The sequence below is a fragment of the Podarcis gaigeae genome (assembly GCF_964106915.1).
Source record: "Podarcis gaigeae genome assembly, chromosome: 4".
In the NCBI taxonomy this organism is placed as follows: domain Eukaryota; kingdom Metazoa; phylum Chordata; class Lepidosauria; order Squamata; family Lacertidae; genus Podarcis; species Podarcis gaigeae.
The window spans coordinates 55,709,790-55,732,980 of record NC_139677.1 but is presented as its reverse complement, the minus strand read 5'-3'; the positions used below and the strand labels follow the sequence as shown (position 1 = coordinate 55,732,980).

Genomic DNA, 23,191 nt, shown 5'->3' with positions numbered 1-23,191 from the left:
TATATTCCCATGCCAACAGCACAACCCTATGTGTCAACTCAATAGTAAATCCCATTGAATTAAATGAGGCTTTCTCAGAGTTAAGTGGTTATAGGATTGCTGCTTGAGTGTTAGCCTCCTACCCCCAAACAGCCAGACTTATTACTGACTAGGCTTGTATAGAATCACACTGTTCACAAACTGTCATGAGTACTGGTCAAAACAAAAAAATTCCTTCCAGTAGCACCTTAAAGACCAACTAAGTCAGTTCTTGGTATGAGCTTTCGTGTGCATGCACACTTCTTCAGATACACTGAAGAAGTATCTGAAGAAGTGTGCATGCACAGTGTATCTGAAGAAGTGTGCATGCACACGAAAACTCATACCAAGAACTGACTTAGTTGGTCTTTAAGGTGCTACTGGAAGGAATTTTTTTGTTTTGACTATGGCAGACCAACACGGCTACCTATCTGTAATGAGTACTGGTGTAAGACAGACCCCTATATGGGAATATTTTAAAAACATTCCCTCTCTAGGTAAAAAAATAGGAAAGTATGTAATATGTATATTACTTTGCATAAATGCAAAGTTTGGTTATGCAAACAAAACAATATCTGTTTGTAAATTAACAAGGTACAGTGGTTGGATCTGCACCACTGTCAATGAAATATATTAAATGATATCAATAGGAAAATTGATTTACATTCAATGATTTAAATTGACGCCTTTTGCTGATTTAAACTCAATACACCTTGCTATCTTTGCAGTCTCTCAGTGCTCCTCTAACATTAATAAGGCGGCCGCAGCACCAAGTTGGCAGACAAAATTATTCATGCAATTAATTTAGTACAGACTGACAGTGTTGTTCTGGGAACTGGACTTGTTGGCTGCAAATTTATTTTGGTCAGAAATAGAACTGCCAGTGATGACTGAAATTTATGACCCGGTTTTCATGCAAGACTATCTCTGCATGTGGCTTTTCCCTCTAACAATGCATGGATCAGTGAAGAATTACAGTAGATCCCCACCCACTTCTGTACATGTTTAAAATTAAGAGCTGCAACTGAAACATGCAACTCTTTTATACTATGCACTTACTTTCATCACAACATGGTACAAAATACCTCATTTCAAAAGCTCTCTGAGATATATCTTTGGGGCTTTCCTACAATAACTCAGTAGAACGTATGCATGCTTAATGTATGTTTACAATGAAGCACATGAATGTAATATGACATATGCATATATGTATGTCATGTGTGTGAACGTGGGGGGGGGGGGGAGAGAGAAACGGAGGCCATTCTCAATATCTCCCGCGGCCATTTTACCGATTTCTCCCCAATATTTCATTTTCAAGCCAACATGTGACATCTGTACCCGATCGGAAGCGCACCTATTTTCTACTCCGCTACTGAATAATCCCCATAGTTCTGAGCTGCGACGAATTCCACATATATAGCGTAACGCATAAAGATACACGCGGTGTAGGCAGTAACGCGCAGCCTAAGCGGAAGCGCTTTGCCATATGGCAGGTAGGTTGTAAGCTAGCAAAGGCCGGAGGAAGGCGGGGGACGGGAAAGCCTCCCCGCCTGAAGCAACCGAGTTTCAAATTACTGGGGAGGCAAAGCGGGGTGGAGAAGGCGAACGACAGCGAGTTCAACGCTGGTCGGTCAGCGAGAGCAGCTAGGCCTCGGCAGAGGGAGTGGAGACCCGCTAGGCTCGCTCACCTTCTTCTTCGTCTTGGAAGCTGAGGAGGCTGAGGCTTCCGCGTGGCGGAGGCGGCGGCGGCTCCTCCTTGTTCTTGTTCTTCCGCTCCTTCAGCTTAGAAGCCGCCGGCACCAGCCCGTTGTTCCCCGGGGGCGTCTGTTGCGAAGGGGGCGGCGGGGGAGGGATAAGAACAGGCGGCGGCGGCTGGAGCTGCGGGGCCGTCAAGCCGGCACCGCCGCCTCGGCCCACCGCTTCAGGGCCGCCGAAACCGAAGCCGCCGCCGCCGCCGCCACCACCACCGGGACAAGCTAGGGGGACGCAGCCCGTCGGGAGCGGCAGAAGCGGCGGCTTCGGACCCGGCAGCAGGTCGGCCTCTCCAGAAGGCCCATCCCCTCCCGGCGGCGGTGCCGGCGGCTGCTGCTGCTGCTGAGGCGGCGACTCGTCTCGCTCTTCGTCGTCCTCCTCAGACTCGTTCCGCTTCCGCACGTTCACGCGCCGCGCCTTGCGGAACATTCCGCTTAGGCCCAACCGACACCGGCGCGCGGGAAAGGACCTGCACAGGAAAAAGGAGCGACGGACGCAGAGGCGCAACCACCGCAGCAGCAGCAGCAGCTCGGAGAGAGAGAGGGCGCGCGCGCGCGCACCGCCGCTCGCTCCTCAACTCGGTCTCCGCAACTGCATCATCGCACCCGGGAGTTGGTCACAGCGCCCTCTGCTGTTCGCCGCCGGCTTGACCGCTACCTCCTTCCGTCATGAAGAGGAGGCGGGGAAGTGGACGGCTTGCTGCGGCCACCGAACGCTTCCCTTCGTCACCATAGACGCGGCGGCAAGAGCGGCCGCCAGGGTGGTGGCTGTAGAAACCCGCCATCTTGAGTCTGCAGAAGCGGTGCCGGTGGACAGAAAGGAAAGGATATTACTGTATGGGATTCTTTCTGCTGGGAACGGCGGTATTATTGTGAGGGATGGGGCATTAAAAATGCTCCTCTGTCATTTGACTGTCATTTGACTATGCCATGACTGCTGGGCGCCTTTTGCTTCATCTCCTAAATGTGTTTCATAGCACAGAAGGGTTATTATGCTTTCAAGTAGGGAAAAAGATCTGTGGTCCGCCAGACGCTGCAGGACTCCCAACTCCCGTCAGCTGTGACCATTGGGCAACAAAGTCCAACAAAGGCGGGCGTGGCGGGCACGGCTTCCCTTCCCTTGCTTCAGGGCTGATTGACAGGTGCGTGCTCCGGCACTTGACGGCTGCATCGAGTCAGGACTTGTACGTGCAAGTGGCTGACCGAACAATTACGAGGGCAGGTTGACTTCAAAACAGGTTCCTGCGCCTATATTTTAACAGAGACTTGGATTTGTATTAGTAATTAGCAGGCGACAAGTTGGGCCTCCGGGGGGGCGGGGTGAGAGCCTTCAAAATTCTGAATTCTCAGGCAGGAGGAGGGTGAAGTTGTCGGCTGGGTAAACAAGCCAAATCGGTCCATGGTTTCTGAAACGGGAAGCAACCCAGCACTGGGGAGTCTTCTCATCCGAGGAGGTACAGATACTAGCTGTTGAAGATGTGGATTATTGGGCTCTTAACTGGCCCTGTTGGCACCTTCAAAGGTCTCCTTTAGGTAGTGATCTGGAGTAAGTGAAGGTGGGCAGGCAGCAGAGCCAGGCACCTCACAGCAAACTCCTCCAGGGCACCTCTGGATTTTTCCTTTGAGCAGGCCAGCCACCTGCTTCCCAGCATCCTCTCTGCTGCCATATTTGTGAGGCTCATATTTAGGGTGACTCTGATGCCCTCCAACTACCAGGAGAGTGGGCAAGGTGTCAGGCTGGTTGCCTCAGACACCCACAACTTTTATGACATCAGGGTTTCATGCAGGTAAATTTCCCAGCCCTATCTGGAGACACCCAAGGATTGAACCTCAGACCTTTAGCATGCTCTACCATTTGAGCTACATCCCTGTTTTGCAAGTACTCATACCTTGGACTCTACCGAAGGGACTTTCTCTGCCTCCAGCTGAGGGGAGAGGTGCATCTCATTATTTAAGGCTGCCTTTTTGAAGGAAAGGGGCAAGTAGGAAAGGACCTGCCAGGCAGCCACAGAAGCACTTCAAGTTCCCCTCATTCCTCCCTTGATCTCTTAGCATAGGGGTGGGCAGCCTCAGGTCTGAGGGCCAAATGTTGCCCTCCAGGCTTCTCTGTCTGACCCTTGGAACACTGCCCTGGCCATACCCCTCACTTTCTCTGCTTCCAAATATTTTTGCCTTGTCTGTCTGGAGATAGAGAAGGGTGTGTGTAGAAGCTAGCCTACTATATGAAGGTAACATTTTTATTTGTTGTTCACCCTGATTTTGCATTAGTACTGGCATGTGGCTCTCAGAAGGCCTCTAGAAGGGAATGTAGCCCTCTAGCTGAAAAAAGTTTGAATCTCTCTTCATCATCCACCTCTCACATCTCTTGTTCTGAACCTCACTCCTCTCCCATGTGATTATATCCACCCATGCAGTCCCCCTCTTTTAACATGGTCATATTTTGTACTTGCATGAATCTGTCTCTTGTCCATTGGCACTGATTTGGCTACATAAGCACTGCACTCTCCAGGTTAGAAACAGAAAATGCAAGTGGGGCCCTATAACAATATACAGTCATACCTCGGGATAAATACGCTTCAGGTTGAGCGCTTTCGGGTTTTGCCGCTCATCCATGCGCAGACAGTCAAAATGATGTCACGCGCATGCGCGGAAGCGGCGAAACACGACCCGCACACACACAGACGTGCTGTCGCGTCTTACGATCTGTTCGGGATGCGAACAGGGCTCTCCGTATTGCAGTGTTTCTGTTCACAGTTGCAGTCACTCCATTCCTCACACACTTGGGTTTTCCTTCCATCTCCTCAACAGTCAGTCAGCATTCCTGCCCACTGACCAATCAGTGCTCATTTGGCTGTGTTTGAGGGGTTGGGTTGAACACAGTAATGCCCAATCCCAGCTACATTAAAATATTGAATGTGTAGTTTCTGAGATGAGCCATTTTCAGAAAAGGTTTTGCCCAAATGCATTGTTTTTTAAGTTGGCCAGAGTCTGTTGTTGGCCAGAGTGTGTTGTTCACAGGTATGTTGCGGTATTGTTTATCTTGTCAAATATCTCAGTTATCTGCTATGGCTTCTTTTCTCCAGATTATTTAGTGTGAACTTCCTGTCCTTTCATATTTCACCTGAAATGTTACTGCAATTATGAGGTTCATGATTTAAAATGTGGTCGTTGGTAACTTTGTCCTTAAGCCCATCCATGGTAAAGAAATAGGGAAACTGGGATCAGCTTTGTTGGAGGATGCAGCTGTACAGAACTAGCTATAACAAAGCTGATCCCAGTTTCTGGATTCATATTACAGTACAATTTTGTCATTGCTACTGTCTTGCTCACAATTGTAGTTCAATACTTTTTTGCTAGTTCAATATATATTTTTGTTACTAGGGGGCAGCAGACTCTTAAGATATTCACTACTTTCATCAGATTATACTAGGGCTTCATCTACTGTACATAGTAACAATATCAAAATATTAAGATTTATATCAGATTTTGGAATTGTGCCGAACCTTTCCTTCAAGACTACAGATGTGCACAATTTGTTCTTGGAAATATCTTTTATCTCACTGAGATATAATATTTAATGAAATTCAGTCAAAATCTAATGTAGACTGTAACTGCTTAGTGCTTCTGTGAACATGTCTCTACATTTTTCTCACATTTTGATATGAATTAAATGCCAGTACTTTTTACACAGGAGTTGGTGTCTTCACTAGCAGAACAATCCAAACCCCTCTTACACTGTGTTGAGGTGGGTGGGTTTGGATTAGGTGGAGTTGCCCCTCCAACCAGCTCTCCTGGCTTATCCGAGAGGAAAATCCGAAAATGTGACTTTGCAAGGGAAGGGACAAGGCTGAGCTGGCCCATGAGCCATTGGATCCCGAGCCAGTCTCATGGCTGTCACATGCCAATGTTGGCCAAAACAGCCTTGCTGTAGCTACAACAGTGTTTCCGCTGCTCCACAAAGCCATTATGGCAGAGTAGGAGGGAGTTACAATTGTCCCCGTAATGTGTTAGTTTACTGAGCAATATAGAGTATGGTGTATTTTGTGTGTGTGTGTGTGTGTGTGAGAGAGAGAGAGAGAGAGAGAGAGGAACCCAGCCTATAGGAGGCATTAACAACATAAGGGGGCTACATGTAAGAAGAAACAGTACCTCTGCCACCCACAGTTGTTGCTGAAGTGGCTAAAGGAGGAATGTACACTGAATTAGGACTCGTGCAAGAAGTCAGTTAGTTGCATTGAAAGTCCCTCAAAGGCATATGTTTTAATATTTCATTGCACACACATTTGCAAGCTGCACAGAAGCTTCGAAACAGAGCGTACTAGAAAATAATATAAAATACTTCAAAACCGTCTTTTATTCAGCATAATCACGTAGCTCAAGCAAAATCACTTGCTAGTTGGCATTAGTAAAAACTGCAAAGAAAATAGCTGTGCTTAGTTAAAACTTGATGTACATGATAACATTTTCATCTGGTAAAACTGGATACATTGTTGTTCACACATTTTACTGAGCTTAGTATTCCAAATACAAACTGCATCTCAAACAACATAACTCATAAGTAATTATTATCAGGTAGTCAAATGCCAAGAGCTATGGTGTTACAAGGAGAAATCCACATTACAGTTAAATAATATGATCATGAATATTGTACTGTATAAGAAAGTCATTTGACATTCAAGTTACATATATTATTTCCAAAAGTTGCTGATTGTTTTCTTTGACATTGTGTTCATCTACATTGTTTTTTATCTGGTTAAGCTCAGAATGTTCTTTTGATTTATTCTCTCTGAGGATCACTTTGTGCTATACAAAACATGTTTTAATCTGCTCATACAGTTGAAAATCCCAGCTACAGGTGCATTTACCTGTATGAGGCACGCTACACTGAGTATACAGTTGATATCCACAATCACTTCATTTTAATGTGTGCATATAAAACATTTAAATGTGTATGTTAAATATCTAATATATATAAAGAGGCTTTAAAGCATAAGAATCCAGCACTGCAGAAACACTATAGGAAGTAGAGGAGCCAATTATCTGGAGAGCTTTGTGCTAACCACTTGTGTAGTGCTGAGAAGTACACTGAGGGGTAATGTAATTACCTGGAATGAAGCCATTAATTTGCTTATTTTAATTTACACATACTTAGATTTTTACAGAATAAAACTTAATTCCTGGAGATCAAGTACCTAAATCATTGTCTAAGGCAGTTCTTAACCTTACAGATGCGTATGATTCCTACTCCTTCATGGCTCCATTGCCTACTGCTTCAGTAATATTTGAATGAGGGAAGGTCGAAATAACATGGTCATTTCCTGGGCCAATGTCTAAACACTACTACAACTACCATTTGGTTTTTCCCTCCCCTGAACAGTTGTCATTCCAACTGGACGCCCTAAGAACACTTGCATAACTTCATGATGGAAGGACCAATTGCTTGGTTATTTCCCATGCCAGTGGCATCAGCTGCCAGTGAGATCATGGCTGGCATAAGAAGTATTTCTTTTGCCTGATCTTCCATGTTTAAGCATTCAAACAGCTGTTATTTGGCTGCTTCCTTTTCTCCCTGAACACTTGCCATTCCAGCTGGTCACTCTTAAGAACAAGTATGTTAAGTTTAAAAATTAGAACCTGAGTTTGCATGTTTTCAATTTTCCTTCCTGATCCCGTCCCCTTTTGTGTTAGACCGTTCTTGGTTGCAGGATTACAGTCTTGCTTTTTAACATTTGAACAGTGCACAGTACATTTTAGGCACTCTTATAAATATTTACTAATATAGTAGAGCATCATGGGATGGAACTTCACAGAAGAACAAGCGCCGTAAAGAGCTGGTACTTATCCATATTTAAGGCTGTCGGTACTTAACACTTCAAATCTTGGAAGTGGTTTTTTGGCACTGCTTCATGGGTTCTGGACATTTAAAATATTTTCCTCAATCTGCATTAGTGTTCAGCTTAAGAGCTGAGTCCTATACATGGTTAGATCTCTAGCTCATATTTGATAGGTCTGTAGCATGAAGTGGGCAGCTACTTTGTCCCATCAATTTTTTTTCCATCCAGGAAGCTGGTTTATTATATTTTTATCATAGTGGAATTTAATTATGCATTTCAGGACATATGAATAATCCAACTACTGCATGAGTTATATTTTGAAGCCTCCTGTTTTCAGGATTTGTACCAGTTATTTCTTTCAACTGAAAGAAGATTAGTCAAGCAAACTCATCACAACTTCCTGAATTATTCCACTACCCTTATAACTCTTGACATATTTTTTTCTCTGTCACTGGACATCTACAAGTTGGTTAGGTGCTTGTTTTAATGTGGCTGCTTTTAATTATATGCTATGGCATTATTTTCCAATTTAAAATGTTGGTAAAAGCAATATCCTAGGATAGCTGATTACCCAGTTCAGAGTAATGCTTAGGCACTTTAAGCACAGCATACTTTAAGGGCATACTTCATGATGAATAATGATTGGGCGTTAGTGTTGAATCTATTGAGCTCTGCAAACAATTTTGTTGTTTGAGATAGGACCAAAGAGTCAAGTAATCAGTTAGCCTATGTTTTGAACATAGCAGGTTGTAGACAGCTAACAGAGGAGCTTTGAATGAAAATGAACTCCCCCATTGTTTACTCAAATAGAAAATATAGAGCCAGCGCTAATTCGGTTTCATTCTACATTTTTATTTGTGTGTGTGGTTTGAAGCAAAGGTGGGGAACCAGGAGCCAGTTTCTAGCCCTCAAAGCTCTTCTCAGGCCATGCCCTTCACTGGTCCTACTTCATACCCTGATTGTTTTTGCATGGCTGGCATGGCTCCTCCCATCATTGGCATGGTTGCCCCAAAGTGAGTGCTTCCCTTGGGGATTCCATCTTCTAAAGGAATGCCAGGAGCTCTGTTTCTACAAGATTGTATTTCTGGCAACGGCCTATGGCTGCTATATAGAAATGGCCAAGCATACTGTGTCAGTATATGAATGTTATAATACAGCTTTTGTTATTTGTGGTGAAGAACGTGTCCAAATATGGCAGATGTGGAAAGTGGTCTGTAATGTTGGAGATGTTTTCCACGCTGTATGATTTTAGTGGAGAGTAGCCATTGAAGAGAGAGGTGTCTAAAACAGCAATGTATGTGATCATGTTTCTGTCTCTGCATGGCATCTTTAATTTGCCTTGTGCTTCATTGTCGTGGCTGCTGTAGATAGTTAAGCTTTGTTCTCGTATCTGGCCATTGATCTCACTTTTTATCTGTAGTCTTCGCAGTCCCCAAATGGTCAGATATTTTGCTGACAGAGGAATCGTGCCACATAGTGAGAGCTTCAGGTCATACACAGCTGTAAAGTTCAACAGCATTCTCAACATGGATGTTTCCGTGAACCAAATTGTCAGATTATTGTAGTAGCTTTTGTCTATTGTATAGGGCAAAACAGTCTTGCAATTGCAGATCAGATTTGCCAGACTGTAATCACAGTCATTGTCACTAATATCATCAGGACATGTGCAGTTACGAATCGTGCTTTCCTTGGTGAAAATAAGGGTATTATTCTTTTGGCCTTGTACAAAACTATCCAGACAGAAGCCTAAGAAGCCAACCAAAAAGAGATGGTGTCCATGGGCTAATACTGCCATCATTATTACAGTGTTCTTAGCCACAAGAACCTCACTTCATTAAATCAGCAGATCTGGTGACTGCAACCTACAGAGAATAAAAGTAAGATGATTATTACCATACAGTACACACCCACAATTTTCCTACCTTGTCTATTTATGGCTGGTTTCCATCAATCTAAGCAGGCCCAAATTACTGAGAGTTGAGGGCAGTAATTACATTTGGAGACCATGAAACCCTCTTTGCAGAACAAGTAGAGATTTGTCCCAGGCTGAAATTCCTGCTTCTGTAGGAATTTGGGTTGTTTTGGTACATTGCTGTCTCTAGCTGTAAAACTGAAAATAATGATGATATAATTCTTAGGGTCATTGCAAAGACAAATGAGATGGATTATGAAGTACACTGCACATTGAAACTTTGATAAGAAACAATCATATTTTAATGTTGAACTTTACCAGTCCTTACTTCATAGACTTCAGTTTTAATTCTTTTGCAGTCCTTAATGCATTAACCAAAGATGAGATGTGCCTTGAATCACTTTTTCATTAACTTCCATAGAATACAGACTGGAGCTTTCCTCTTGGTCTTCTAAGCACTTCCTTTATTCGAGAATAGCTGTGCACAGGCATCAATCATGACAACATGCAGCTGATTCAGATTTGCAACAAGTTAAGTAAGTTTTATTGGCTTCATCATACACCATAATAAAACTAAAATACGAGAACAAAATAAAATCCAATAATTCAGAGGATCTGCACTATATTACAATCCAGAGCCAGATGACAGGCACTAGCACAGTATGCTCAGTGTTATAGTTGAACTGATGTTCTCTGCATAGGAATCAGAATGAAGGTAATGTGACATTTTCCTGCTCGCTCTATTTCTGCTTGGAGGTGTAAACTGTTTGGCAAGCCTTCATTGCAGAAAAAAGTACTGTACAGTCCTTGGGCAGTTGCCCAGGTGTGGTCTCCCATAGAGCAGTGTGTAATATAGTAGCAAGTTTTTAATACTGCATTTTCAATTTGTAATCCTGGGACCTCATGGTAAAGACAAGGTAAGAGATCTAACAAGTAAACCTCTTTAGGCTGCAGAAAGCTGTAGCTGCTTTGCTCAATTTTCCATGAGCTTTTGTGCTAGAAGTCAGGTACTTCCAGGGTTGAATTACAATTTTGTTGATCCATATTCTGAGGTCCAAGCATCTTATATTGTGCTTTTGCTTCTTCTAGAACATGCTCAGCTTTCAGAGGAGCTGTGCATCCATTCACATGACTTCTCAAAGGGCAGGCAGTCTTCCAGACATGGGGATGTATGAAATAGGATAGCCCAAAACATATATCAGGGTGCGGGGATATATGAATTTTACTTCCTTATTCAGTCTATTCATGCAGTTCTGTGTATAGGGAACTAGTAGCCAACATCAGCTATGTTTCAAGGTAGTACCCCAGCATACATTTCAAATCTTCTGCGGCACAGAATATTCTGTTCCTCATGATGATCAGGGTATGATATTCAGAAGACATCATAGCCATTTATCCTGTGTTGCCTTGTAAGAAGGAAATATTCTTTCAAAGACAGAATAGGATCAGATGTCCTACAGCTGTCTCCACTCTACTCTCATATATTCCCCCATCCAAATAAGTGAGAATGGTGTTTTCTACCTTTTAAAACCCAATATTTAGTTCAGACTCTTTGTGGATATCTCTTCAACAGCATACCAGAGATGCCAATAAAATGCAGTTAATACTAAGCAAAGGTCAAATTCATCTCACCTGCAACACTTTTGAGGTTAATTGAGTTACCTCAATAATAAATCTGGTCACAAATGTCTATGAGCCCAATCATGCATTAACAAGCAGATCCAATTACAACAGTTTCCTGACAGCGTTTTCTCATTTTTTATCTTGGTTTCTAGGCTCGGGTAAGTCAACTAAATCAAAACATCTACAGTACCACTATTGTGCTATATATAGACTAATATTTTGCTCGCACTTTGTTTAGCTCTGAACTTGTTTATCTATTTGCCAAGTAACATGCTGCAACACAACAGTCCTAGAAAATGTTTTAACAAGTGCAGCATGAACTGCACCACAGTAATTTTTAATGAAGGAGCAGATAGGCATCACTTGTAGGGAATATTGGAGTGTGGGGGGGTTATATTTCCATAACAAAGTTTGTGGGGTTTTAGCTCACTACACTTAATTGTTCCATCTACCAATTGGCAAAAGGCAATATATTTTGGAACCTGCTGAAGCAGAAAATTCAAATGACACTCCCTCTACAGTGAAAATAAAATGGATTAACTTATTGACCATTCATGGCTTTTACAATGATGCCCCAAATCTGCCACCTAAGGCAGCAGTCTCATTCTGCCTAATGCTATGGCTAGCCCAGTTGGGCAGGCAAAAGGAGGCATGCAACTTGTCCCTAGATTTTCTTAAAGTGTGGCAGCAGAGGCTTTTATGGCTGCCACTTGTTTCCGAGTTTGTGTATCCACTCTGGTTGGAGTAAAGGTGATCCTTCATTGTGTGAGGGATGGTATTAAGAAAAAGGGGAGCGAATGTGGCTACTTTTCTGGTTTATTCTATCCATGGTTGGTACCTTTGCGATACCACCTGAAGCAGCCCATGTATTTGAGTATCATAATCCGCTGTTATGAATAAATAATATCAGTAAAAATACTATATTTGAGAATCAACTTTCATATACTGTATCCATTTACTCACCTTAGCTTTGCTTTGTTCATATCATGCCTCCAAAACAAGCACCACTTCACATTTGACTTGACTTGCTGTGCTTGAGCAGAGTTCTTCCATACAAGCAAGAAGAGTTATTTTTGGAAATGTTTTCTCACCTTTTCTGGCTCTTTCTGCAACACAAACTAGTGTCAGTGAGTCCTGAAGTTTTTCTGTGCTTCAGCAAGTACCACCCTGAGCTACATACTCTTCCTCTGATAATTTTTACCACCCACGCTGCACTGATATTTGATCCAAGGGTTACCTACATGGTCGTGCGTGTTTCAAGACTCCTACTCAAACTACTTTACTGCTTGCATCATTCGGCATTTTGAAAAATAGTTTCCCTGTAGCGATTGGCAAGCTGCTCTTTATGAGAGTGGAAAATCTGTTTGACTACAATGACAAAGTCTGTTACGATCAATCACCGGCTCCTGTTCTTTAATGCATCTTTTGAACGGCTATTAGAATGGGGAATAGAGAATACTTGCTGGAACTCAGACATATAAAAACCAGCTACTTGCCATTTAAGAAGAATTGTTTTTAACAGAAATTGCTCATTATCTGTAACCTATGTACCTTTGAAGAACTGCCTTTCTTATACAACAATGCTAAAGCATCCACAACACCAGAAAAACAGCAATAGCATATTTTTTTGGGTAAATATTCAAAAGATCTGAAGCACTATCAAAATATTCTCACATCAGCGCTCATAACCAAATATCCGATAGGTCAGGATTTTGTTTGACTAGTAATAACAAGGCTTGTTATTCTGACATTCATTCACGGATTAATAATAATAATAATAATAATAATAATAATAATAATAATTTTATTTATACGCCCTCCCCAGCCAGGCTCAGGGCGGTTAACACCAAATATGAATTACAATAATATGTAATAGAAACAACAACAACAAACAAACAAACAGTTAATTAAAATACGGCTTAAAATGCAGCCTCATTTTAGTAGCAGGCCATCAATCAAAACCATAAAGGGAGGAAACATCAGATATTCACCCAAGCCAACTATCCATGCTGGTCCTACATTGAGGCTTTTATTGGCCTGTATCTTCATTTGCAGTTATATTGATCTCTTTTACCTCCATTTCTTGCTTCAGGTGTTTAGATCCTATTTGAAAACCAGGGGGTATAAAAACTGTCACTATTTACATGTTTGGATAATATTTTTCCTTCAACAACCCCTTGGACTGGTTGGATGCAGAGGAATGGTGGTAGGAACCAGCTGGGGAATTATCAAGGGAAGAAAGCTCAGAGATGGAAGGGGGCAGTACAATGATGAGTGATCAGAGAGAAAAGAGGGAGACTTCTGGGAGGAGGAGGTTATCGGAAGTTGAAGAGGTGACAGGTCTTAGTGAGCTGGGAGAGTCTGTGGCAGAAAAGTCCAGAATCAGAGGCAGAAGCTGAAGCTGAAGAGGAGACCAAGAGGCAAAAATGAGTCAAGCTGGTGAAGAGTCATGGGTATCTTCCCTTTCTGCTGCAATTAACTTCCCTCCATCCGCTTCCCAGAACCAGATGATTTCCTTATGGGACAGCTGCATATTCCTGCATTGCAGGTGGTTGGACTAGATGATCCTCAGAGTCCCTTCCAACTCTACAAGTATATGATTCTATGCTTCTCTATGCATGCCTGACTTGGCCTTATATATTGGGGCACGTTTGTGTTGTGTAAACAACACAATTATAAAAAGCCAGATTTAAGGTAATAGCCAACATTTGTCATACTCAGACACATTAAAAATATTAGTTACTTCTCCATTTATTTCAGTTTACAATCCAACAGCTAGTTCTATGTAAACACTGTGTATGACTAGCACTGAATATTACCCATATTATTTTAAAAACAGAAATGAGCAACAATAATAAGTTTATAAATAAGTAGAAGGGAGGGGGAGGAAACAAACTAAAAAAAGGGTCAAAATACTAAAACCTTGTAGATGAAATAAAAAGTAATCTGCTTTCAAAGAGCAGTTTAGTAGAAGTCTTAAAACAGTACTTTCCCAAGTTTAATATACTGTACATTATTTAGGCCTTGTGGTTGGTTCTGTAGTGAAGCATGAAACTGCCTAGATAAGATGGAATTAAATTGGGAGCTTGTTATAAATAACATTCCAGTAGTACTAGATAGTAGTCCCCTGATCCTTAAAAAAAATTAGAAGGGAAAACCCAACCACTAGTTTTCTGTAAATAAATTCTAGGACCTGTTTTGCTGTCATGACTGCAAAAGCCTTCAATATGAGTTTGTGCAGATGTTTTGTCTCATTGTTAATTCCACCAGGCCAATGAACATCCTGTTCAAAAACATAAATCTGTAAGGGCTTTATTTCTGAGAAAATGTTTGTTTGTTTTTAGTATCCCTGGCATCCAAAACCCTTTTGGGGTCTCATTTGACAATATACTACACAGTGGTTCAGTTTGGATGCGAAGGCAAACAATGGTTGGGTACTATGTAAATGAGTTTGTGCACCCCTCCTCTCCTTGTGCACTCTGTGATTCAGTATGTCCATTCTTGGTTTGCAGCAACCAACCTGGCAAAATAATTTGTGCTTGCTGTGCAAACCAAGATCAAACTTGGATTTACAATCATGGTTTGCAAGGCAAGACCAAAGCCATAATTTTGTTTTGTTTTTGCCTCAGATGTAATTACGGTCAATGGTTTGCTACAAGCATGGACATGAGGGGACGATGCAAAGTATGAGGAAGCGTACAAGCCCAAGGCTTATTCCAAGGCTATGGTGAGGTCTTATGTTTTGAACCAATCCATTGAGAAAGTTGTTTACAAATTTTGGCAGTTTGTGATGGGACGGTCCTGTGATATCATATTAACAAGCACCCAGAAAGTAAGTGTTGTAACTCTCACTGCCGAATTCAAATAGGGGAATTCCTTCTTTGAAAAATGCTTCCCCCAGATCTCCTTGCATAGGTATACACATAGTTGATGTAAATGGTTCCTTCCTGGTGAAATTTTCTGAGCAAACCCCATAAAACAATAGCTCATCATTTAGGTAAAGGTAAAGGTAAAGGTACCCCTGCCCGTACGGGCCAGTCTTGACAGACTCTGGGGTTGTGCGCCCATCTCACTCAAGAGGCCAGGGGCCAGCGCTGTCCGGAGACACTTCCGGGTCACGTGGCCAGTGTGACATCGCTGCTCTGGCGAACCAGAGCCGCACACGGAAACGCTGTTTACCTTCCCGCTGGTAAGCGGTCCCTATTTATCTACTTGCACCCGGAGGTACTTTCGAACTGCTAGGTTGGCAGGCGCTGGGACTGAGCAGCGGGAGCGCACCCCGCCGCAGGGATTCGAACCGCCGACCTTTCGATCGGCAAGTCCTAGGCGCTGAGGCTTTAACCCACAGCGCCACCTGCGTCATCATCATTTAGTTAGCCACATTCTATTGACTGCAAATAGCACCTTTAGGAACAAATAACAGCATGGGGGGATTTCTGGTGGGGAACAGAGTAGGGCTGAGAGGGTTAAACCTCCCCTCTCCCCATACAATGTCCCAGTCTGGATCAGGGTATCCCACAGCTGGTTATTCTAAACAAATAATGTCTAGCTGTAAGCATGCTTTTTAACACGTGCTTATTATAATGTGCGGTTTGGCCCTAAATCTATGTGTATTGTTGTTTTACATTTTTAAGCAACACCATTGCCTTTAAAACAAAAAAAGCTATAGAGAAATATTTTTTTTTAAAATAAGCCTCCCAGGTTTTAGCTCCTGGAATTAGTTTTCTTTTAGATAAACTTGCAGATGCCAGTGGAATGATTGCATTGCCAATGTTTGTTTTACCCAAGCATGTGGTATCATAGCAGCCTGTCACTCCCACTAAATGTTTCTACTGATACTGGAAGAAAGCATTTTCCTAAAGCGGGACTGACAAGATAGGAATTCAAAATTTTAACGGGAGGCAATTTAAACATGAAAGCAAACATGCAAGGGAAAAAACATGCAAGGGAAAAAACTCTTTTTTGAACTTCCTACATGTTGAAGGAGCACAGTGAGAGTGTATCCAGGTCTTTAAAACTGTTTGAAATCTGAGGTACAGTGGTACCTCAAGTTAAGTACTTAATTCATTCCGGAGGTCCGTTCTTAACCTGAAACTGTTCTTAACCTGAAGCACCACTTTAGCTAATGTGGCCTCCTGCTGCTGCCGCGCTGCCGGAGCACGATTTCTGTTCTCATCCTGAAGCAAAGTTCTTAACCTGAAGCACTATTTTTGGGTTAGCAGAGTCTGTAACCTGAAGCGTATGTAATCTGAGGTACCACTGTATTAGAATTACAGCACAAGGTTCATTACTGGCACTGGAGTAACAACAGCACTTTTCACATGCTCCCTTTCACATATTAGTTGTATCAAGTTAATCTTGAATACAGTACTCTTTTCCTCACTGACTTGGGCTGCATGGTTGTAGCTTTATGCTTTAACTAAATAGCACAGGAGCCTCTTACAAATAAAACAAATCCTTGAAACATACGGGTAATTTCCTAAGGACAGGTTTAACAATAAAAATGTAATTTGATTTTTGCTCTTATCCCTGTACAGTCAACACAGCTCAGAAAACTAGTCTCTATAAACTTGAAAAGTTTGAGACCAAATGAACTGTTTTTCATTTATTAGCTTCATTGCTTATATAAAGAATGTTAATTCAGAAATAATAACAACATGCACACGTAGTGTTCTGATATTAAAAGTATCTGTCCTTAGTTTACAAACTTGTTCACAGGAAAAGCTACATGGTACTGAAGTCTGAGATTCAGAAAGAGACTTTCAGGAATGAAGCTTAATGACAGAGAACGCTGCTGTGGTAGAAAGCGGCTTGTTTCTTGGGCATTAGGAATTACGCTCTGCTCTTTCTATAACAGCAGCACACAATTTTGTTTAGCAACAGAGAAGAGTACTTACGCTTCTTGTCTGTTGTGTAGTTTGGCGGTGTTGCTCTTCACTTTGCAGATTTTATCTGCGACTGTACTGGTGCTTTGCTTTCATTTGACAGCCTGGTTAATCAACAAGACAGGGTGGAATGTGTGGTCTTGCACTTACTGTTCTTTTATGTTTTCTGGAGGCTCGCAGCCTGAGCTACCATGACAACCAGGAGAGACGCTTGAGGCCTACACCACTTCATTAATAACTCAGTAAAATAAATACCTGGTTTTATTAGCCCCTCTTGCACAGATTGGCAGTTTAAGATTTTGTCTTGGAAATGACAGAAATCATACAGGAAGACATATGTACAGTGGTAAAACAAAATAGCCACAATCTGTAAGATGTCTGTGAAAGAAGAACAGGACACTGAGAGTTCTTCTTCATCTTAACACCATAGGAGCCAACTCCTACGGGCAAGGGGGAGGGGTGTTTTTGGAACCCACAATAAAATATTTGATGGGGCTAGGCTCCCCCCATGTTAATGGGCATTGCCATTCAAATGTTGTGCATGATCAGTTATGCGGGTTGGGGATTTCCTGGGCCCCTCACCAATATTTTATTTACCGTATTTTTCGCTCTATAGGACTCACCCAATAGGATGCACTTTGTTTTAGAGGGGGAGAACAAGAAAAAAAAAATCTCCCCTCTCTGCTCAGCGCCCTTTCAGCAAAGTGGCAGGAGAAACGGAGCCCCTTCCATTTCTCCTCCTGCTTCGCTGAAGGGGCGCTGCACAGCTCTCTCTCTCTGCTGAAGCCAGGAGAGTCTTGCTCTCCCGGATTCAGCAAAAGGAACCTGAAGCCTTCGGAGCACAACGGGAGCTCCCGCTGCACTCCGGAGACTTCGGGCGGCTATCACTGAAGCCTGGAGAGCGAGAGGGATCGGTGCGCACCGACCCCTCTCACTCTCCAGGCTTCAGCGAAAGCAACGTGAAGCCTCTGGAGAACGGAGGGAGCGCTCCTTCTGCGCTTTGGAGGCTTCGCGTTGCTATCGCTGAAGCCAAGGAGCCTGCATTCGCTCCATAGGATGCACACACATTTCCCCTTAATTTTTGGAGGGGGAAAAGTGCATCCTATAGAGCGAAAAATACGGTAGCTTACAGGTTACAGGTTAAGTTAATAGTTACAGGTTTGGAACAGGTGACAGCAATTAAGGGGCACTGAGATTGGTGTTGAAGCTGAGGGGGCATATATTCAGACTTAATTTGTGAACCTGTGTTGCATATGTAAACTCTCCATAGGTACTGAGTTGCTGTGTAGAGTACCAACTTTTTGGTACCTGAACCAGGCAACTTTTTGCATGGAAAATGTGCTGGTTATTGTGTTCAGAATCCCCAGCAGTAGGACACATTTTGATGGAAGAAATTTAGTATACTACTTGCTTTTCATGATTTCTGTCGTCATGTACACATGGATAATAAATGCTATTTCAGAACATGGGTTAGTATCCAACAAAATAGTTCAGTTAGTTGAAGGATTTCTGTCTGTGCAGTGGAACTTCTCCTCCCTCTTCCTTCCCCTTCCTTTGCAGCCCTTGCACCCTCCCCAACCTGCTCTGGGGGTTGAGGGAAATCCAGGAACACAGTTTGGGGAGGGGCACGAGGAGAGGGAGGGGAAGTTCTGTTGCACAGCTAAGGAACTACTTAGTTGGATAATGCCCACAAGGTTTGTTTCCTTACTTGTGGGACTCATGCTGTGGAGATTAGGGTTCCAAATTGCACGAGGCTCCAGTCTGAGCAGAATAGGCTGTCAGATGCAGGCATTCAGCTCAAATGGGGACTGAAGGGAAGGGCCATGAAGACCACCATCTAGGGGATGGCGCCAATGAGCATACCCCTGCTCTCTCTCCTCATGTTAGTGGAATTACCTGGGGGGGGGGGGGAGCTGAGGAAGTAGTTGGTATTATTTCTCATGAAACCAAATTAAAGTGCAGAACATTAAACATCACATAGAAAACTCTGTGGTACTTGAGATCTCCTTCCAGTTTGATACAGACCAATTAATGAGTCTTTGTTGGGTATGGTTGCTCAACCATCTGTGGACCTACCTGAGTATTTTTATACCACATTTTTCCAACTTGTCAACAAGGAGATCATGGGATACCTTGTCAAATGCCTTTTTTCTGAAATCAAAGTGATCTACCGCACTAATAGCTATCAAAAAAGAGATACAGCTGGCCTAGCATGATGCATTGTTGATAAACTCATGCTGGATCCTAGAAATCACAACGTTCTTTTCTAGATGCTCACAGATGAAAATCACTTAAAAATCTGTTCTATAATTTTGCCCACTTGGGCCAACCTGTTTAGAAGTTTACCAACATCAGCCCAACTGGTCTGTAGATTCCCTAATCTACTATATTTCAGTTGTGAGTCTCATCCCACCTAGTCTCAATGTTACCTATCAGATTAAGTGTACAGGAAATTCGGAAGCCTCCAAATTAACCATAGTAAATTAACTACATTATAGGGATAAGAAGATGAGAAGGTTGGAGAAGAAAAAGTGTATTAATTGCATTTGTTATAGATGGAAATATGCCATCTAGTGGCTCAGTATTGTTATGATTAAGTGAAAAAGATTTGAAAATTACATACAGTACATACATATAATCCGTGGACCATATTTTCATATGCATGTGTTATTACTGAAGTAAACATTTTACACATTGGGAAGAGATCCGTAATATATCTGGAGAGGAAGTAGATGGCACAATACAAATGCAAGGCAGCAGGCAATGGGCAGGAACAATAAAGAAAAAGAGCTGTTCAACTTTCAGAAGCTTGAAAATTAATAATATAAAAGGTATCATCAAGGCTGAAGTTCCCAGAAGCTATAAAAAGATCATGAGTACAATCCACTGGAACATTCTCTTGGGCAAGGCCAACTAAAATGAATGAGCTGTTTATATATTGTGGATTAAACTCCTCAGTGGGACTTAAGAGCGACAGTTTTACGAGATTATGATGGAAAGAGCGATGTTATCTATGAAGGAGATGATATATGGAAACCATCTCGATTTGAGGATTGGAAGAACGGAAAATTCACACAGGATTATTATTACTATTGGTGTTTATCAGCTTAAGGAGACTATCAGAAGAGATCATAAAGAAAAAAGAGAAAATATATGAACAAGATGTGATGTGGAAACAGCAAGATAAGATGGGATAGAATTATGAACTCTGTTTGGACTGATTTGGACATTAACGCAGCAGCAAGAAGATGATCAGAATTCCCCTTCGGATCTTGAAATATGGGTTCCCCCAACAAAATTTAAAATTTGGCTTTGTAATTTGGAATTTATGTGATGTGATTTAATTTGATGTGATTGGCCAGTTAATAAAAATTATTAAAAAAAAAAATTAAAAGATCATGAGTACAATCCACTGGAACATTCTCTTGGGCAAGGCCAACTAAAATGAATGAAACTTGCCCTACTTTTGTACAGCTGCTCCCATTCATTTCATGGGAGAACAAGAGATTTTACTTTCCAAAATGCCCACCGAAAGGGAATGTAGCCCGAAGAGGCTCCCAATAGGCATGAAAGAAGGGTGGGGACATAAATGTACTTAATAGGTAAAATAAATATGCTTTTCCCTGTCTATCTGGGACTAATTGCACCTCCGTTTTTCTCCATTCCAGCAGGTTTCCAGTACTGTACATTGCTATATTTGTGTTCATGTTTAACATCAAGCAGTCAATTCTTTTTCATCTTAACATGGAGAATCCTGCTTTTCTTTTATTTATTTAGTGCATTTATATGCCTCATTTAGTTCATCATGGGATTCCAGGCAGTGTGCCTGAGGTTTGTAGGTCATTTCTCATCCAGCTTTCTCTAAAGATAATTATACGACATGTCCTTAGACCACACAGATAATGGTGTTGCTCTATATACAGGCCTCAATTAAGCTACAATATTTAAGAGGAATGCACATTCCCACAAAACCAATTTTGGTGGAAATATCAGGCTAGAAAAGTTAAATCCTATGCACCCTTACTATGTGTTCCACAGAAACAAAAGGCATTACTTTTGAGTAAACATATTTAAGATTATGCTGCAGATTTTGCTACTGGGTAGAGCAGGAACAGGCTAATCTGTTTTTCTTAAGGACTTTTAAAAAGAAGAGAATGTCCAGACCTTAAATGCTTTAAATAATGGTTTCTAGATTTCATTTGGCATAGCATCCTGGCATACACCATGCTGCTAGGTTGGGTTTCTTTTGTAGTTTTACTATGAAGTTTTCCCATGCTTTGAAAAACAATTTAGTGTGAAAGAATCCACGTACAATAAGAAAATGATTGAGTGATCCCGCAGAACCAGTTAACACTGGCCGTACAGAACAAGCTGCCAAATATGCAAAGTGAGCAGAGAGGAAAAATAAAACGGAATATTTATATTTTACTCTAATCCCTTTCTAGGTACAAAGATCTTCATTTACTGTATACGATCACTGCTTAATCCATACAGTGGCTTAATCCATCTCAAATCCAGGAATGGTTTCTTCACATGTATCCTTCAATTGAAAATACTTTAGAAAAATCAAATCAAATATAATAATGTATTATGGACAACACTGATTTCTCAGTTAGAAAAATATTACCTTCCCCTCTCAGTTTTCTAATAATGTCTCTCTCAGCCACACCAGCAGATTTGTTCAGGAGAAGGCAGGCAGTCAAGCAGGCTCTCACCACCTTTTCAACAATTTGAATAAAAGAATGGACAAAATGTGGGGTTGGTTACATAGTTAAAATGACTGTCACAATATAAAATGGCTTAGGCCAGTCATTCTGAGGTGTGCAGGGATGGAAAACCTCAAAGTAGTGTAATTAGACAAACATACAGTCTTATTATCATAAATATACAGTAAGTTACAATCATTATATCACATGGAGTTCTGAGCTTCAAGTTTGGAACCAAGCCATGAAGGAGATTTTAAGAGAAAAGCAGAAAATGGAAGGAAGCCTATGAAAAAAGAGGAAAAAGAGTATGTGATACTTGCGAGATATTAATGCTAGCTGGCTTGGGGTTCCACAAGGTGGCAGAATTTCTCTCAAAATCTCCACATATTGATTCCAAAGGTGTAGCTCAGAGCGCCTTGTGATGCAATGACTGTAGTTTACTATGTATGCTAGTATGAGTATATAATTAAATTACAAGACATACCAGACATGCTGTGTTGTACAGTAAAAGTAGACAGAAGTAACTTAAGCTTCAGTCTTATGCACACAAACCTGGGATTATGTCCTATGAAACTCAGTGAGGGTTTTTTACTTCTGAGTAGAGATGGATAGGATTGCACTGAAATTTGTGTGCTATGTCATAGGAAATGTTATTTCATATTTCCTTATGTTATTGTTTTCCATGATACCAAGGAGATTCTTTTGAGGGCTGAAGCCTATACCCACTCATTTGACAGTAAGCCCGTGTGAATTGTATCCTCCAGACAAAACATAACAAACAATACAGTCAAGTCACACTTTTGTAGACTAGATAGTTGTTTTGGTCACCTGTAAATACTTTATTACAGTGTGGGAATGCAATTAGGATGCCTAATAAATCAGTGACACAACTACCAGTATATTTGTGATATACTTTGCAGGTTGGCTTGAAATAGAAGTGTGCTAGAACATTCAAAGAGAAAGTGTTTCCTATCAAATCCTCTTCAAATCAATATGTGAAATAAAGGTGATGTATACTGTTTTAAGTAAATAAATTGTGAATCACTGGCTATTTTTGTACAGTGCCTGCCACATATTAGATGAGTCATGCCACAGGTTCAAACAGAAGAGAAGCACCAGATGTTAAAGGCACCTAACAGATGCCTTTGAGCAACTGTAGATATGTTCCACCTCTGTCATTCAGGAGAAGGTCCCTGGGGTTTAGGGGCACCCTGGGGACAAAGATTTATTTGACCAGATGGAGACAATAGGGAGAATTAATTCATTTGTGTTTGTTGAATAAGGCATATCATTGATCAGTTGTGAGACTCCAGTAGCGTTTAAGACAAAGTTCAGGTTATAGTGCAGTTTCTATGACATTATGCTCTTTGTACAAATTGTCAACATGATGCAGTATTATACCCTTTTTACAAATGTGGTATGTGTATTATTTAACTTGAATTTTTATAATAGACAGCAATCA

General features: G+C 41.6%; 2 protein-coding genes and 1 long non-coding RNA gene across 9 annotated transcripts in view; 1 reads left to right on the top strand and 2 right to left on the bottom strand.

Moving 5' to 3' along the window:
• The window catches only part of PAXBP1 (PAX3 and PAX7 binding protein 1), a 29,813-nt gene extending 24,758 nt beyond the window's left edge, over positions 1-5,055 (bottom strand). Inside the window, exon 1 of one of the 2 annotated variants that reach the window (XM_083736316.1) lies at positions 1,707-5,055. In XM_083736316.1, the coding sequence (XP_083592442.1) occupies positions 1,707-2,199 (493 nt within the window). In that variant the 5' untranslated portion in view covers positions 2,200-5,055. The remainder of the gene's footprint in view (positions 1-1,706) is intronic. The other variant, XM_083736317.1, reaches the window with a different exon arrangement.
• LOC310843914 lies at positions 3,887-5,453 on the top strand. The gene is made up of 2 exons (XR_014563776.1): positions 3,887-3,997; positions 5,048-5,453. It is a non-coding gene; the product is annotated as an uncharacterized lncRNA (long non-coding RNA).
• Positions 5,454-6,010: 557 nt separating this feature from the next.
• EPCIP (exosomal polycystin 1 interacting protein) lies at positions 6,011-17,181 on the bottom strand. 6 transcript variants are annotated; one of them, XM_083737442.1, is made up of 6 exons: positions 17,036-17,180; positions 13,130-13,241; positions 12,102-12,244; positions 9,844-10,921; positions 9,598-9,713; positions 6,011-9,465 (listed from the first exon to the last, which is right to left on the bottom strand). In XM_083737442.1, the coding sequence occupies exon 6, from the start codon at positions 9,399-9,401 to the stop codon at positions 8,736-8,738; it is 666 nt and encodes a 221-aa protein (XP_083593568.1). In that variant the 5' UTR covers positions 9,402-9,465; positions 9,598-9,713; positions 9,844-10,921; positions 12,102-12,244; positions 13,130-13,241; positions 17,036-17,180; the 3' UTR covers positions 6,011-8,735. The 6 variants fall into 6 exon arrangements, with proteins under 6 accessions (XP_083593568.1, XP_083593571.1, XP_083593570.1 ...); XM_083737445.1 differs by lacking the exon at positions 13,130-13,241 and having other exon boundaries at positions 17,036-17,181; XM_083737444.1 differs by lacking the exon at positions 9,598-9,713.
• Positions 17,182-23,191: the final 6,010 nt, after the last annotated feature.

Bases quoted from the DNA above. Each gene is read 5' to 3' on its own strand.
- EPCIP (XM_083737445.1), bottom strand. From the start codon at position 9,401: ATGATGGCAGTATTAGCCCATGGACACCATCTCTTTTTGGTTGGCTTC.